This window comes from Girardinichthys multiradiatus, chromosome 22 (assembly GCF_021462225.1).
Source record: "Girardinichthys multiradiatus isolate DD_20200921_A chromosome 22, DD_fGirMul_XY1, whole genome shotgun sequence".
NCBI classification, from domain to species: Eukaryota; Metazoa; Chordata; class Actinopteri; order Cyprinodontiformes; family Goodeidae; genus Girardinichthys; species Girardinichthys multiradiatus.
Window position 1 is genome coordinate 3,288,529 of NC_061814.1, and position 16,885 is coordinate 3,305,413.

At 41.4% G+C, this 16,885-nt stretch overlaps 1 protein-coding gene across 1 annotated transcript; it reads left to right on the top strand.

Annotated features, from left to right (window-relative positions):
• The first annotated feature begins 711 nt into the window (after positions 1-711).
• Positions 712-16,586, top strand: napba (N-ethylmaleimide-sensitive factor attachment protein, beta a). Its single transcript, XM_047351446.1, has 10 exons — positions 712-937; positions 5,264-5,343; positions 5,647-5,763; positions 11,139-11,185; positions 11,276-11,353; positions 11,440-11,495; positions 12,960-13,044; positions 13,299-13,403; positions 13,543-13,611; positions 15,724-16,586. The coding sequence occupies exons 1-10, from the start codon at positions 840-842 to the stop codon at positions 15,874-15,876; spliced, it is 888 nt and encodes a 295-aa protein (XP_047207402.1). The 5' UTR covers positions 712-839; the 3' UTR covers positions 15,877-16,586.
• Positions 16,587-16,885: the final 299 nt, after the last annotated feature.

The following is a 16,885-nucleotide window of genomic DNA, read 5'->3' on the forward strand; positions in this document are numbered from 1 at the left end:
TGGAGTTAAATAAGATAAATCCTGGCAGAAAACCTGTAAGAGACCACCAGACATGGTGCTGGCAGCATCATGGTGTGGGGATATTTTTGTCAGCAGGTCAGAGTAGATGGAAAGATGAATGGAGCTAAATACAGAGCCATTTTGGAAGGAACCTATTAGAGGCTGTGTGAGTGGGCCAGAGGTTCATCTTCCAGCAGGACACTGATGGAATGTTTTAGATCAAAGCATGTTCATTTGTTAGATTGGCCTAGCTAAAGTCCAGATCTAAATCCAATTAAGAACCTGTTAAATGCCCTGGAAACTTGTTTTCATCAACTCTCTCCATCAACTCTCTGTATGAGCGAAGCCATTATAAGCATGTCCCAAAAGATTTGCAGCTGTAATTTCAGCAAAAGGTGGTTCTACTAAAAATTGATTGGGGGGGGGCTCAATGTACATACATTCCATAGCTATTAGACTATTGTATATTTTTGTAAAAGAAATGTATCATTTCCATTCATAATTATGCCCTATTATATGTATTTCATATAAATACCTAGTGAAATACTGCTGAAGATGGTGTTTTAACTCGATAAAATGTGAAAAGGGTGCTCTACAACAAACAGCAAAATAAAGAATACCCTCAGAAATCCTTTCATTGCTTTGGCATGTTGCAACTGCGGTTCCTTCCTGTAGGTGGTGCCATCGAGTCATAAACATCTCCGTATCCATCTCCTCTGAAGAAGAGCGTTAGCCTCCTTCAACATCAGCACCAGCAGAGACGTCTTCTTCCCCTCGGCTTCATCTCCATCTTCTCTGTCCACTGCGGAACATCGGCCCGCTTTCAGACCGACCGAACTATGGACAACTCCGGCAAAGAGAAGGAGGCCATGCAGCTGATGGCTGAAGCCGACAAGAAGGTCAAAGCGTCCGGATCCTTCCTCGGAGGGATGTTCGGGTAAAGGATGCTCCTCCATCTATTTACCAGTGTCGCTCATTTTGGTTTATCAGAGGGGGCCTCGGTTCAATTAAATCATTTCTAGCGAATATGTTCAGATCACATGACCCTGAAAATTGTTTGGTAGCTGTGTGTGTGTGTGTGTGTGTGTGTGTGTGTGTGTGTGTGTGTGTGTGTGTGTGTGTTGGGGGGGATCAGATCCCCTGGTCTTTATTTTGTGCCCTGACATATTAGCGTTAAATGCATTTCGTGTCGTTTTGTCGTTTGTGGAGGAGAGCGGGCTGGGATGGAGCCAAGATGAGGCCGAGCTGAGGATGCAGGGAGCCGCGGAGGCGCCGTCATGCTGCGGAGGAGGAAGATGGTTCTTTTTGTTTGTGTTGGAGGACGGGAGGGGCGGATGTTTGCTGTTGGCAACAATGGAAATGAATTTTGCATTAGCTTATCAAGTAGACAATGACTGACAGATCACGATTATTGACTGACAACTCTGTGGTCGAATGTTTTCAGAGGGTTCTTAAGATTTCCCAGTAATTTTTTAACTTTCTCAGATTCCTGGTTTCACACCAGATGAACAGGATCCTCTATTTTAATAGTCATTTGATTCATTTTTTTATCCTAACACAACACCTGTCTACGTTTTAGCGGAGAGAGAATTTAGACAAGTTGTTTCCCTAGCTCCATTTTTCTTTTTCTGATTTTTTCACATAACAACCACAAACTTCACTGTATTTTAAAGACAGCACAGTCCTGAAAGAAACGAGATTTGGGCAGTGATGTACCTTCCAGCAGGACAACAACCCTAAACATACAGCCAGATGTACAATGGAATGGTTTGGATCAAAGCATATTCATGTGTTAGAATGGCCCAGTCAAAGTCCAGATCTAAATCCAAATTGAGAATCTGTAGACTTGAAATTTGGAGTTCACTGACTCTCTCCTTCCAATTTTACTGGGTTTGAGCTGTTTTCCAAAGAACTCTGGGCAAAAATGTCAGTCTCTACACCTGAAGCAGTAGAAAATGACTGACTGGCATCTGCAGCACTGGTGTTGACACACAGTACCTCAAAAAGCTTGCAGCTGTAATTGAAGTGAAAGGTGGTTTTACAAACTTTGTGTAGGCGTATCGCATAAAATCCCAATAAAATACGTTGACATTTGCTGAAAGTTAACAAGGTATGAACACCTGTGCAAGGCTGTGTGTTTTGAGTTATTTTTACTTGTTTCTACAGTATGGTGTGTTAGAAAACATAAAAAAATTATAGGAATGTATCTGGAAATGGATCCAATTTAGGGCTGCACGGTGGCGCAGTTGTTGCCTTGCAGCAAGAAGGTCCTGGGTTCGATTCCCGGCCGGAGGTCTTTCTGCATGGAGTTTTCATGTTCTCCCTGTGCATGTGTGGGTTCTCACCGGGTACTCCGGCTTCCTCCCACAGTCCAAAGACATGCCTGTTAGATTAATTGGTCTCTCTAAATTGCCCTTAGGTGTATGAATGAGTGTGTGCGTGGTTGTTTGTGTGTTGCCCTGCGATGGACTGGCGACCTGTCCAGGATGTACCCCACCTCTCGCCCATAGACTGCTGGAGATAGGCACCAGCTCCCCCATGACCCACTATGGAATAAGAGGTAGAAAATGACTGACTGACTGCATCCAATTTATGTGTAGAGTAAATATGTACGGTGTTGACTCTCCTTTATAACGTCTACAATTCTCTCAGACATTCTGGACCCCTGGGCCATATTCTGACTCCCAGTGACCCAGTCTTGTCTTGTTCGTGCTTAAAGGTTGTTGGCTTCTGTTCCTCTATCTGCTTTTTGAGAGCTGACAGGTTAGCAGTAGGGTTACGATCAGGTGGAGCTACTTGACCACGTGTCTAAAGGTTACATTTTCAGATCTTATCACTCTGGGATAATGAAATGCTTCATCAGGCTGGAAAATGCACATATCTTGACCAATTCTTTTTGGATTATTGGAAGAAGGTTATCTGGAAGGATCTATTTCTCTCAAGACAAATGATTCTGTCCCAACCAATCAGTCTTGTTCTTGGTGCAGAATTTCACTGTCCTTTTATATTTTTCTTAGATAAAAGTGAATTCTTTGTAAGCCAAAGTTGTGCAAATATCTTTGCTTAGCTGTGTGTGCAGATGGACTCAATTCCACTTGCTGCAAATGATGAGCAAGCTCTGCAGTGGTGGAAACAGCTCTCTCACAGCTCTCCTCTTTGCTGCTAAACTTCTCACCTGAAGGTTCTGGATTTCATGTGGACCGTTTCACATCCTTCGTGCTGATGTCAGAGGATATTGGATGTGGTCTTTGTGCCGCGCCCTCAACTGAACCTCTGACTGTACTGAAGTCAGCTGATCATTAATGGGAAGCAAAGTACAGTAAATTGTTTTGTTAAAAAGATTATATTAAAGCTAATGCAGCTCTTTGCAACAAGTTAAAATGGATCTGATCAATCTGAATTAGAAAACAATGAAAATCGTCACCAAAAAATCTGAAGCTGCAAAGTTTGCAAAACACAACATTTGTTTCCACGGCAACAATTTGGCCAAATGTAATAAGCGTCCAAAAAGTATTAAACCTTTGACAGATGCATGAGTGTCTGCTGTAATGAGACAGTGTCCTAGAAAGTTGTGAACTGGGTCAAATCTGTGTTTTCCATCTGAGCTCAAAACATGTTTATTTAATGAGCTCCTGCTCTGAGTTAAGAGGTTAATTGAGTCGTGGAACCAAGTGGATCTGTGATGAAGCCACTCAGTAAAATGTACAGCGCTGGCAACATTTAAATGCATTTCTGGGAAACATGGGGAACAATCTTCTATTGCTGCAGCAACATCATTTCAAACAGAATTGTTTAAAAACATCCAACTTTTAATTTGAATAAACTCTTTTTATTGAAGGCGAAAATCTCATGTTAAGAAATAACTATAAAAAGTCACTGCTGGCATATTCATTGGTACCCTACTGTCATACTTTGTACAACTCCCTTTTCCCAGCAGGACAGCAGTCTGTCTTCTATAACCTTTCACAAATTTAGAGTATTTAATACTTCCTAGATCATCCAGAGGGATGGCTTCTCTGTTCAGACTGCAGGTTCTCTACAGGATTTAGGTCTGGGGCTGGTTTTATATAATTTTTGTGTTGATCTGTCCATGTTTTGGATAATTAAATTGCTGAAAGACTCAATGAGGAAATATATTCAATTTACTGGCAGAGTTCACTAGTTTTTTTTATTTAGGGACGTCCTGGTTGTTCAAACAGTTCATGATGCCAGTCACTCTAAGAAGGTTCCTGGGGCCTTGGGAAGAAAATCAGGCTCCCATCCATCCATCCATCCATCTCTCCATCCATCCCTCCATCCATCCATCCATCCATCCATCCATCCATCCATCCATCCATCCATCTCTCCATCCATCCCTCCATCCATCCATCCATCCATCCATCCATCCATCCATCCATCCCTCCATCCATCCATCCATCCCTCCATCCATCCATCCATCCAGGCAGCTGTGGCTCAGTAGGAAGAGTAGTCATCTTGCAATCAGAAGGTTGTGGGTTCAATTCCAGCTTCCTCCTGCCATATGTTGATGTGCCCCTGAGTCGCTGCTGGTCAGGTGAATTGATGCAGGCTCAGCCAACATAACTCCACATAGAAACTCTGACTTTGTTTGGCCTGACAAAGTAGAACCAAACTAAACAGCGATCACTTGGAAATTGTAGACTGTTAATTATCCAGGAACAGAGCACAATATCTTCCACAAAAAACAGCTAAAAGAGATAGCGTTGGTCTGACTAGCTGTTAGCTTCCACCACTCCAAGAATCTATTTACTCTTCCACAAGCTCACAGTATCATGACCTCTTCCAGGTAAGGGAGCTATTACCAAAAAGAACTATTCTGAAGCACACCAGCAAGTCCAACTCTGAATTGCTCAAAAAAAGAAGATGGTTTGGGGGTGGCCTAGTCAAACTCCAGACTGAAATTGGGGTTCTGTGTCTAAACCTTAAATGAGTTGTCCATTCATGAAAACCTCTAATGTGGCTGAATGAAAATAATTCTGTGAAGACGAGTGGTCCAAACTTCCTTCACAGCAATGTAAATGTGTTTTTGCTAGAGGGTGTCCATGTCCTGAGCTGTCCTCTGCAGTGAGTCCTGCAGGCTCAGTTCTTCTTTGTTTCCTTTCACTGGAGAACTGTGACAATAACATGAATCAGCAGAAACATATGAATTGTTTTCTCCATTTAAAGCCACATTTTAACTGTGAAATGAACTTAAAATGAGGCAATGATTGCATTTTTTGTGGGGTGTTTTTCTTGTATGTTACAGGGGGAACCATAAGGTGGAGGATGCCTGTGAAATATATGCAAGAGCGGCCAACATGTTTAAGATGGCAAAGAATTGGAGTGGTAGGTGACATCCCATCCTAGACTCTTACATTCACAAACGAGCTATGATCCATCTGTACATCCATCTGAAAGTAGCCGAACATGCATGCTGACAACAAAGGTTGAGGATAAATACGTGAACCTACAAAACGTCCGCAGAGACCAGTGTGCGCTCCAGTTAAAGGAGCCAATAATTGCTCATGCTGAGCAAAATATAGCTGCTTAGATGAGTTTTTTAATGTTCTGGAACCCTGAGTTTGAAAATAACCGAATTCTGTTACTGTCTGTGTGTGTGTGTGTGTTTGTGTGTGTGTGTGTGTTCAGCTGCGGGGAACGCGTTCTGTCAGGCCGCTCGGCTCCACATGCAGCTTCAGAACAAACTGGACTCCGCCACCAGCTTTGTCGACGCCGGCAACGCCTACAAGAAGGCCGACCCACAAGGTAAGAGTTGCTCTGTCCGATATATGAAATGTTAAATGTCCAACATGATCGTTGACACTTGGTTAATTGGGTTGCTGATGCATTGTTTTTTATAGATGCTTGGTTAGAACAGGCGACCATGCAAATATTTAACAAACCGTGGCAAAAGGTTCTCATAGCTAACTTTGTCTCCATCCATCATTTCAGTCTACTTTACAAAAAATGATTCATTCTTCTTGATCTTTTTCACATTGTCATGTTACAACCACAATCTTCAATGTATTTTATCAGGATTTTATATGATAGACCTGTACAGAGTGGCGCATAACTGTAAAGTGGAAGGAACCTGTTACGTTATTGGAGATGTATCTGAAAAGAAGCATCACCACAGCATGATACAGCCACCCCCATGTTTCACCATGGATGTGTTCAGGGTTATGTACAGTGTTGGTTTTCCTCCACAGAGAGTGTTTCGTATATAGTTCAGTTTTGATCCCATCTGAGCAGAGCACCGCCTTCCACAACTTTGCCGTGTCCTCTGCATGGCTTTCTATGGCTTTCTGTCAACATAAAGGTCAGATTTGTGAAGTGCACGACCAATAGGTGCTCTGTTGAGATATTCTTCCACTTGAACTGTGGATCACTGCAGCTCCTCCAGAGCTACCAGGGACCTCTTGGTTGCTTCTCTGGTTAATTCTCTCCTTTCCTTGCCTGTTTGGTTAGGTGGGCAAACATGTCTTGGTAGGTTTTCAGGTCTGCCACACTCTTATAGAGCTCTGTGAGATGTTCAAAGCTGTGGTTATTGTTTTATACCTCAACTCTGGTTTAAACTTTTCCATAACTTTCTCCCTGACCTGTCTACTGTGTTCCTTGGTTTTCAGTTCTCTAATGTTCTCTAACAAACCTCTGAGGCCAGAAACAGAACAGTTGGATTTAACCTGAGATGAAATCACACTTATTTTATGTAGGCCCATCAGAATAAGGAGGGTGGAATTCAAATGCATGCCACACTTTTCAGATTTTTATTTTATATAATACATAATTTTCCTTCCCTCTTCAGAATTATGCATAGTTTGAGTGGACCAATCACATAAAATCTCAGTAAAATACATTGAAGATGGTGGCTGTAACATGATGAATATGTAGAGTTCGAGGGGTATGATAACTTTTGCAAGGCAACTTGTTCCTGCTGAGTTTTCTGTTGATGTTTTTGATGGATGATTTTATTTGTGCGATCCTTACTGCCAATAGTTTCAAAATCTCTGTGTGCAGCACAATGATGGAAATTTGTTTCATTTATGAAATGAGATGAGATGGAATATTTTAGGAGAGCTGAGATTTTTCTGCTTTAAACTAAATACAAAATTATTAATAAATAAATACAAAGTCGGGCTGCACAATGACGCAGTCGAAGGTCGAAGGTCCTGGGTTCAACTCCCATCCGGGGGTCTTTCTGCCTGGAGTTGCATGTTCTCCCCGTGCATGCGTGGGTTCTCACCGGTTACTCCGGCTTCCTCCCACTGTCCAAAAACATGACGGTTATCAGATTTCTCTAAAATTGCCCTTAGGCAACATGGTTGTTTGTCCTACGTGTCTGTGATGGACCGGCGACCTGTCGAGGGTGTACTCTGCCTCTCACAGCTGGAGATTGGCACCCGCTCCCCTGTGACCCACTATGAAAGATGAGGGTATAGATGGATGGATGATTACAAAGTTCACATTTTAACCTGTCTTAAGCATATTACAGGTCCTTCTCAAAATATTAGCATATTGTGATAAAGTTCATTATTTTCCATAATGTAATGATGAAAATTTAACATTCATATATTTTAGATTCATTGCACACTAACTGAAATATTTCAGGGTTTTATTGTCTTAATACGGATGATTTTGGCATACAGCTCATGAAAACCCAAAATTCCTATCTCACAAAATTAGCATATTTCATCCGACCAATAAAAGAAAAGTGTTTTTAATACAAACAACGTCAACCTTCAAATAATCATGTACAGTTATGCACTCAATACTTGGTCGGGAATCCTTTGGCAGAAATGACTGCTTCAATGCGGCGTGGCATGGAGGCAATCAGCCTGTGGCACTGCTGAGGTCTTATGGAGGCCCAGGATGCTTCGATAGCGGCCTTTAGCTCATCCAGAGTGTTGAGTCTTGAGTCTCTCAACGTTCTCTTCACAATATCCCACAGATTCTCTATGGGGTTCAGGTCAGGAGAGTTGGCAGGCCAATTGAGCACATTGATACCATGGTCAGTAAACCATTTACCAGTGGTTTTAGCACTGTGAGCAGGTGCCAGGTCGTGCTGAAAAATGAAATCTTCATCTCCATAAAGCTTTTCAGCAGATGGAAGCATGAAGTGCTCCAAAATCTCCTGATAGCTAGCTGCATTGACCCTGCCCTTGATAAAACACAGTGGACCAACACCAGCAGCTGACACGGCACCCCAGACCATCACTGACTGTGGGTACTTGACACTGGACTTCTGGCATTTTGGCATTTCCTTCTCCCCAGTCTTCCTCCAGACTCTGGCACCTTGATTTCCGAATGACATGCAGAATTTGCTTTCATCCGAAAAAAGTACTTTGGACCACTGAGCAACAGTCCAGTGCTGCTTCTCTGTAGCCCAGGTCTGGGGAATGCGGCACCTGTAGCCCATTTCCTGCACACGCCTGTGCACGGTGGCTCTGGATGTTTCTACTCCAGACTCAGTCCACTGCTTCCGCAGGTCCCCCAAGGTCTGGAATCAGCCCTTCTCCACAATCTTCCTCAGGGTCCGGTCACCTCTTCTCGTTGTGCAGCGTTTTCTGCCACACTTTTTCCTTCCCACAGACTTTCCACTGAGGTGCCTTGATACAGCACTCTGGGAACAGCCTATACGTTCAGAAATGTCTTTCTTTGTCTTACCCTCTTGCTGGAGGGTGTCAATAGTGGCCTTCTGGACAGCAGTCAGGTCGGCAGTCTTACCCATGATTGGGGTTTTGAGTGATGAACCAGGCTGGGAGTTTTAAAGACCTCAGGAATCTTTTGCAGGTGTTTAGAGTTAACTCGTTGATTCAGATGATTAGGTTCATAGCTCGTTTAGAGACCCTTTTAATGATATGCTAATTTTGTGAGATAGGAATTTTGGGTTTTCATGAGCTGTATGCCAAAATCATCCGTATTAAGACAATAAAAGACCTGAAATATTTCAGTTAGTGTGCAATGAATCTAAAATATATGAATGTTAAATTTTCATCGTTACATTATGGAAAATAATGAACTTTATCACAATATGCTAATATTTTGAGAAGGACCTATATATCAGTGATTCGCTCAATCAGCACTGCTCTCATTAATAAATGGAAATAAACAATGGTTCCATAATTTAAAGAACCAGCATCTGACAGATGAAATGATGGATAACTGGACTTGGGCTTTTTCAATTTGTTTTATAATATCTTAAAAATCAAATCCTCCTGTTAACAAATAAATAATCATCTACTTTTTTAATAGCTTTAATATTAACCAGGCAAACTAATCGGTTTTACAGTAGGATTCAGGATAGTGTTTCAAAATTTCTGGATATATAGAATCTTAACTGACCGGTTCTCTTGTTATCTCACAGCCAGAGGAGCTAAACGTTTTTCTTTGGTGAAGGGGGAGTGAAGGGTGAGACACTTGCATAACTGATGATGATTGGCTAAGGAAGAGTAAGCTTCCATTGTAAGCCAATCAGAGGAATGTACATGGGAAGTACATTTTTTTTAAAAGTTTGGTGTAAGTAGGCTACTTTGTTTATGTCATTTCACTTTATGCAACTTGGTTCTGAAACCTTGGAAAAAAATCTAAATTCGTAGACATATTTAAACTTAAAAAAAGTAACACAATAGTTGTTTTCCCTGTTAACTAGTTACTTTTATAGTGGAATAACTCAGTTACTAACTCAGTTGCATTTTGGGAGAAGTAACTAGGAACTAAAACTAATTACTTTTTAAAGCAACATGCCCAACACTGGTTCTGACTCCCTGCAGAATGGAACTTTGTGATAGCCGAGGTAAAAACAAAAACTAAGTGTTTCACACAACCAGTACCAGCTAAAGCCTTCCTTACAGGGAACATGTTGCTAGTGTAGAGAATCCCACTAGTTTCCCAACCACAGTTTGAAAGAGCTGGGCTGGGTTAACTCTCCTTCCCAGATCTAAGTTCTGACTTCAGAGGTAGATGGAACGCAGCACATGCAGACACCAGGACTTGTTCTTGGTTCACCATTTTCTGCTACAGTTCCTCTTCTCCACTGCATTAATGAAGCACAGATCAGTCTGCTCAGAATAACTCATCTTTTTTATGCTTATTAGCTCTTAGTCAAGCTTCACTTGTTCATATTTACCTTGCTGGAATGATATGGCTAAAAATGCAAAGGAAACACAATATACGAAATGATCTGCACCCGACAGAGTCCAGCTCTCTGTTGTAGAGAATACAGGTTTCTTGTTACTGCCATTCAGCTGACTTCTTTTCAAACTGATTGAAAATACCTGACTCTTATTTCTTCAGTAATAATTTCTACACCGAAGAGGGTTGTCTCAGGTGCGACCTGATAGTGTTTAGGAATGGTGTGTTCACTGATCCGGAAGAGATTAGAGATTGGTGTTTCCAAATGGCCAGTCCTCAGTCAGGGCTGGTCAGCAGCGCCTTTCCTGTTCCATCTCTACAGTAATAACCTACCAAAGTTTTTTCTTTAGACATGCAGCAAAGGACCCGGGGTGGAGCCTGAACCCCGGGTTGGCTGGGCTGTGGACAAATAGCCTCTCTATATGGGGCAGCTGTTCTATCGTTACATCACGCTGTGCCCCATAACATACCAATCCTGCACAGAATGTTCAAAAAATGTCAAAGTAAAAGAAAGTTCATAAAACTTAAAGCAAGACTGAACATTTTAAAATAAGATTCAAAGATTTTAAAAAGAGACAGAATCTCAATTCTGTTGTATTTGATGATCTAAAGTTAGTTTTACATGCCAGAAGTAAGTATTGGGATGTCTCTAATTAAGCCGGCGTAAAGATATTTGCACATGGGTTGCTGCCTTGATAGCAATGATAGTTTTAGAAAAACGTGGGCCACTTCTGTCTTTCACCGTCACCGTCAGCTGTCAAAGAGGTGTGTGAAATATTAAAATGGGTCAGTGTGTCGCTCAAGGAAAAGTGATATCTGGGTTTGTTCCAAGAGCTCCACTGCTTCTTCATGTGGAGCTTAATGAAGCACTGTAGGTCAACAGGTTAGCAGTCACAGAGGAAGCAACCCGAGATTAAAGAATGTTCATTTAATTTAATAGACTCAGAAGGACTTCATGAGTATTTTTCTTTCAAGTTTGTCTCCTCACCTTTCTGTCTGTCTCTTTCCAGAGGCCATTAACTGTCTTAACCAAGCCATTGACATCTACACCGACATGGTAAATCTCTCTCAGCCATTACAGTTCTCTGTGTGGGACTCTGACCTTTGAAATAAGCACGACGTGTGTGTCTCTTTGTGTTTGTTAAAGGGTCGGTTCACCATTGCAGCCAAACATCACATCACCATAGCAGAGATCTATGAGTCCGAGTTGGTGGACATTGAAAAGGTAAAGGGAATTTTTCAGTTATAAACCTGATGTGGTATTTGCAGTAAGCACTCTAACTAAATGTGTGTGTGTGTGTGTTTGTTCAGGCCATTGCTCATTACGAGCAGGCAGCAGATTATTACAAGGGAGAGGAGTCAAACAGGTAAACATGGTATAATAAATGTCAAAGCTACAGAACACACATGGCAAATACACGTCCAGTGCCCAGTACAAGTATTTATTTATTTTTTATCTTGTTGTATCTTTTTTGGTGCCTGCTGAGATTTTACAATGGTTTCATCAGTAGAGTAATTATTTCAGATAATATCATGGTCATAAAGCCAAATAAAATAAAGATTAGAAAAAGGTACTGTGGAGGGTTTGAAAGTTCCATGTAGTTCAGTGAAATGGCCAAAGGATGGCAGTGTTGGATAAAATGGGCATTATGAGTGTGGAGGGCAAGGAAAAGTGTAGAAATAGGGAGATTTTATGGAGATTATATATAATAGCTATCTGTGGAACATCTTTAGTGGAATTACACTAATAGACCAAGATTAATCTGAGAAACAGCCAAGAGGCTCATGGTATCTCTGGAGGAGCTGCAGAGATCCACAGTTCAGATGGAAGAATCTGTGGTGAGGACATCTGTTAGACCTGCACTCCACAAATGTGAGCCTATAGAAGAGTTTCTAGAAGAAAACTATTGTTGACAGAAAGCCCCATCCCTAGGATGAAACATGACGGTGGCAGTATTATGCTGTGGGGATGATTTTCTTTAGCAGTTACATGGAATCTGGTCAGTGTTGGTGGGATGTTGAATGGAGCTAAAGACAGCACAGTCCTGAAAGACTTGAGATTTAGGCAGTGATGTACCTTCCAGTAAGACAGGGACCCTAAACATCCATAGAGAGCTACAGTGGATTTGTTTAGATTAAAACATTTTCATGTGTTAGCATGGCCCAGTTAAAGTCCTGGCATAAATTCAATGGCTCGACTTTAATGTTTATGTTCACAGATGCTTTCCATCCAGCTGGACTGAGCTTGGGCTGTTTTAGAAGGAAGACTAGGCAAAACGTTTCTAGATGTGCAAGCTGGTAGAAACATACCCTGGTTATGTGCCTCTGTAACTTCAGATAAAGATAGCCCTGGAAACTCTGTGTTGGACTATCACATAAAACCCAATAAAATACACTGAAGTTCATGGTTGTAATCTACCATGGCACTGATGGGCTGTAGATACACTCTGTGATCTGGACCAGACAGAATATGTGATAACCATGGATAGTTTTATTCCGCTTCATAATTATCAGCTATTTTGTGTAATAAAATACATTGATGTTACTTGGCCAAATATAAAAATGTTCAAAGGGAAAGAGTATTTTTGCAAGACACTGTATATAGGAAAGCAATTAAAAGGAATTAGATTATTGCTATTGTTTAACATCTTCTGCTTTAAATACACAAAATAAAATGACAGATTTTGTGTGCAAAGTCAACATTTTCTTTTATTAGATGCTGTAGTTTTTGACAGTGTTCTCAACATACTTTTAACTCTGGATCTGTATGAAACTATACTATACAGTATAGTGTTCCACCTATGAACCAATGGCTTTTCTTTCTGTTTCAGCTCAGCTAACAAATGTCTCCTGAAGGTCGGACACTACAGCGCTCAGCTGGAACAGTATCAGAAAGCCATCGAAATCTACGAACAGGTATCAGCGTTGTAGCAATGTTCCGATGTTTGGATCTGCTGTGCTAGAGAGGCTCAGTGGAACGTTGTTTTATCTTTGGCAGTAAATCAGAAAGGTGCCTCAAGGACGACTTTAAGAACTATTATATACATAGTACTGAAGAACACAATAAAAGGCATCTTCAGGAAATATATGCAGGAAGTACAGTAAACTAAATTGTCAGGTGTAATAAATGATATATTAAGTGTAAGAAGACATTAAAATGTGTCTTTCAGGTTGCCATGAGTACTATGGACAATCCTCTGCTGAAATACAATGCTAAAGAGTATTTCTTCAAAGCTTCTTTGTGTCACTTCATAGTGGATGAGCTAAATGCCAAGGTAACAGTGCTCACACACTTCTACCTACTGTGTTACAAGGGAAGTTGGGAACTGGCATCAACGTGGGCTTGTTCTGATGCTTCAGTTTTAAAGTGCTTAATGTTAACAGATGAGTTCACCTGTGACCTTTGTTTTCCAGTTGGCCATAGAGAAGTATGAGGAGATGTTTCCAGCTTTCTCAGACTCAAGAGAGCTCAAACTACTAAAGGTATGTTTCTGTCATTAGGATCTAGGATATTTTGATTGTTAGGTCATTTAATTGAGCATACTGTTAGGGGAAAAACTAAGTAAGCCCTATAATTCAATGCCTTGTAGTGACCTAGGGTAGATGTTTTCCATAGGTAGATGTGCTATGCTTGTTTCTTTACTTTTTCAATCCTTCTGTTGTAAACTATCACTAAAGGCCCAGTTTTAACTCTAGAAAACATTGGTATACGGAGTAGATCCGTCCAAATCCTTCTTCCTCTACCACCGCGCTTGGCAGCTAGGATCGATGAGGTTTGTGCTGATATGCTGTTTTGTTTTTGCCAGACATAAGTTGTAGAGCCAATAGAACTTGTTTCAATCCAAGTAATTACTAGTATTCTTAGAAATGTCAGTGGACTAAGACTGACAGACCACTGGGGTCATCAGGTCGGCACCGTCCTTCATCAATGTTTCGCTGATGAGTCCACAACATCTCTAGAGAGTTTAACAGTAATGCTTCCTACCCAGCCTTCATGTTGTCCTTTCCTTTATCCACACCGAGTTACTACTTCTTTCTGCAGCACATGGACTTCATGGTTTGCTGGAGAAGGTGATGCTCCCTCACGTCTGACCATAGCCATGGATGTTGAAATAAATCCCCCGCAGCCCACTTCTACAGGGATCACCTTTAACTTTCAGCTGTTCAGAGTATCTGCTCTTTTGCCCCCTTAACACTATTTTTCCATGGAACCATTAACTCTATCACAACCAGCTTGGATTTTGTGGAACACAGCAGAATGTCTGGCCAGAGCGTTGTGATCACAAAGCCAAGGGATACAGTATGGATACTCATATCCATGTGAATTTGGTTTTGACGCCAGGCGTACCTTCTTTGGGAGAGGCTTTGTTTTGGGAAAAAACTCAGGGTGTCTCCCTCCATCTCCTAGATGTCTCTCCTGCTTGGCTCTTTTTTTTCCAGGTTCTTCCAGTTGGTCCACTGGCCCTGTTTAGCCTTTACGATGGCTTTTGCTTGCCACTGTGCTTCATGTCGTTTTTTTGCTTCCTCCCCCGAAAGATATCTTCTTTGCACCCATGTTGGAGGTGCATCCATCTGGAAGCACCACAATATGAGTTTTCCTGGGAACAAGGTTATAATAAAGTGATTTATGGATGAGACAGTATCCTTTTTTGATTGGATGTGCTCAAACTGATTGGTGTCTTTAAGCTTTTTATCGTACCATCGGCCTTAGCTCTTTACGACAGTAAGACAGTAGGGACAGCTTTTCCATCGAGGTGGAATTTCTGCTTTGGTCTCGTTTGTCTAAAGAACATTGTCTCAGAAATGTTATAGTCCATTCAGAGGAAACTTTGCAAACATAGATCTGCAATCGTTTTCCAAAAAGAAGAGGCATTTAATATGCTAGCTAAAGCCTGCAGAGATGGAGCTCTTGGGTGGTTGCTTTTTTTCCAAACATTGCTAAAGTAACCTTGGGGTGAATTTGCTGGGACATCCACTCATGAGAAGATGATCAACTGTTCCAAATGTTCTTTTATTTGTGAATCTGTCTTTCTCGCTGTGGAACTTCAGATATTTCTGCTTCATTTCTGCTACCTGTGTGACCCCTTCTCTTTTCCAATGGTTATAATCAGTCTGACAGAGAGAGGTACCCCCAATCCTTGTGGTTTTTAGTATAACAATGGTCACCAGTGGGCTCTACATGGACAATCTTTATCAGTTTATTATTTTACTTATTACCCCTACACAAACACTCAGTAGTTTAATCTAACCTCCCCAACAACCCTACACCATTCCAAACCCTTTGTGAAGTGCCTTGAGACGACATGTGTTGTGAATTGGCGCTATTTAAATAAAACTGAATGGAATTGAATAGAGATAGTTTGGAAGTGGCCTACTAACCTCTTGTAGAGTCACTGCAAGCAAACTTGTATGCTCCAGAGCAGCGAACCCCTCCTTTAATAGAGGTTTAAAGACTCTGTGATTTGATTAGCGTCACCTGGCTGAAGGGGAGGACTTCGTTTTTACAATCACTGCATGAATTCCTATGGAAAGCTTTCTATGGTGCATCATATTCCTCTTTGTTGTGAAAGTAAATTTTGAAATCTGTTTTAACAGAAACTCCTTGAGGCCCACGAGGAACAGAACAGCGAGGCGTTCACAGAGGCCGTAAAGGAGTTTGACTCTGTGTCCCGTCTGGACCAGTGGCTGACCACGATGCTGCTGCGCATCAAAAAGACCATCCAGGGAGACGCTGGTGACTTAAAGTAGAGAAACATAAAAGTGGGGAGAGGTCCAGGGATCGAGGCAGACACAAAACGTGGAATAATGTGGTACAAGAGAGAAGGGTAATGGAAAAAGGGTTTTAGGGTGGAGAGTGAAATTCAGAGAGTTTACACATGTACATATCAGTCTGCATGTGACCCCAGTCAAATTAGCACCCTCTTTAAATCACTGTTTAACCACCCTGTGTCCCCGTTGCAGTATCGATCCGTAACACTGGACAGCATTGTATTAAAAGAGACAAAGTGTGAAGACAAAGAGAAAATGTGTGTGTCTACTCCAGTAGGATCAAATCTACTTTTTGATGAAGTGTGCATATATGATACAGAAAAAATAGAAACACTATATAAGAAATTGTTCATATTTATTGTCAATACTGAACATATTGTTTATTATTGTGCTCAGTGTTACAGTTTGTTTAAATGTTTTAGTTATTAGCCCCTATGATTTCCTCTGTTTTCCTCCCTGCTTCTGAGTTGGTAAAATCCCCCGCTGTGATTGGTCATTTCTTGTGAGGGCGGTGCAGTTAGTTGAGAGAACAGTGACTGTTGCTGCCTTCTTTGTGCATGTCTGCGTTGACGTAAATGTTCTCCGTGTTGTGTTAACATGTAAAAACCTATGTGTAGCCTGATACATTTATGTGAAATCAGTAAATATGTACCTCAGATACTGAGCTGAAATAAAATATCATCACTCTACATGTGGGTGTTACACTCTGCAGCAACAACATAAAGTAAAAACTCCCCTTTATCAGGAAGAAACCTCCAGCAGAACCTGGTTCAGGGTGAGCAGCCATCTTCAATGACCATCCAGGCAATCCTGGAAAAAACCTGTTAGAGGCAACAAAAGAGTTTGAGCAGAACTTCCTTTTCCAGAAGGACAACCACAAGCATGGCTCTCAGACTGTGATACAAATACCGCTGGTGATACTTTGGTTGCCTTTAGTAGTACTCAAAAGACACTTCGGTGTTAACTATTTGCAAGGTCCATTACCAGT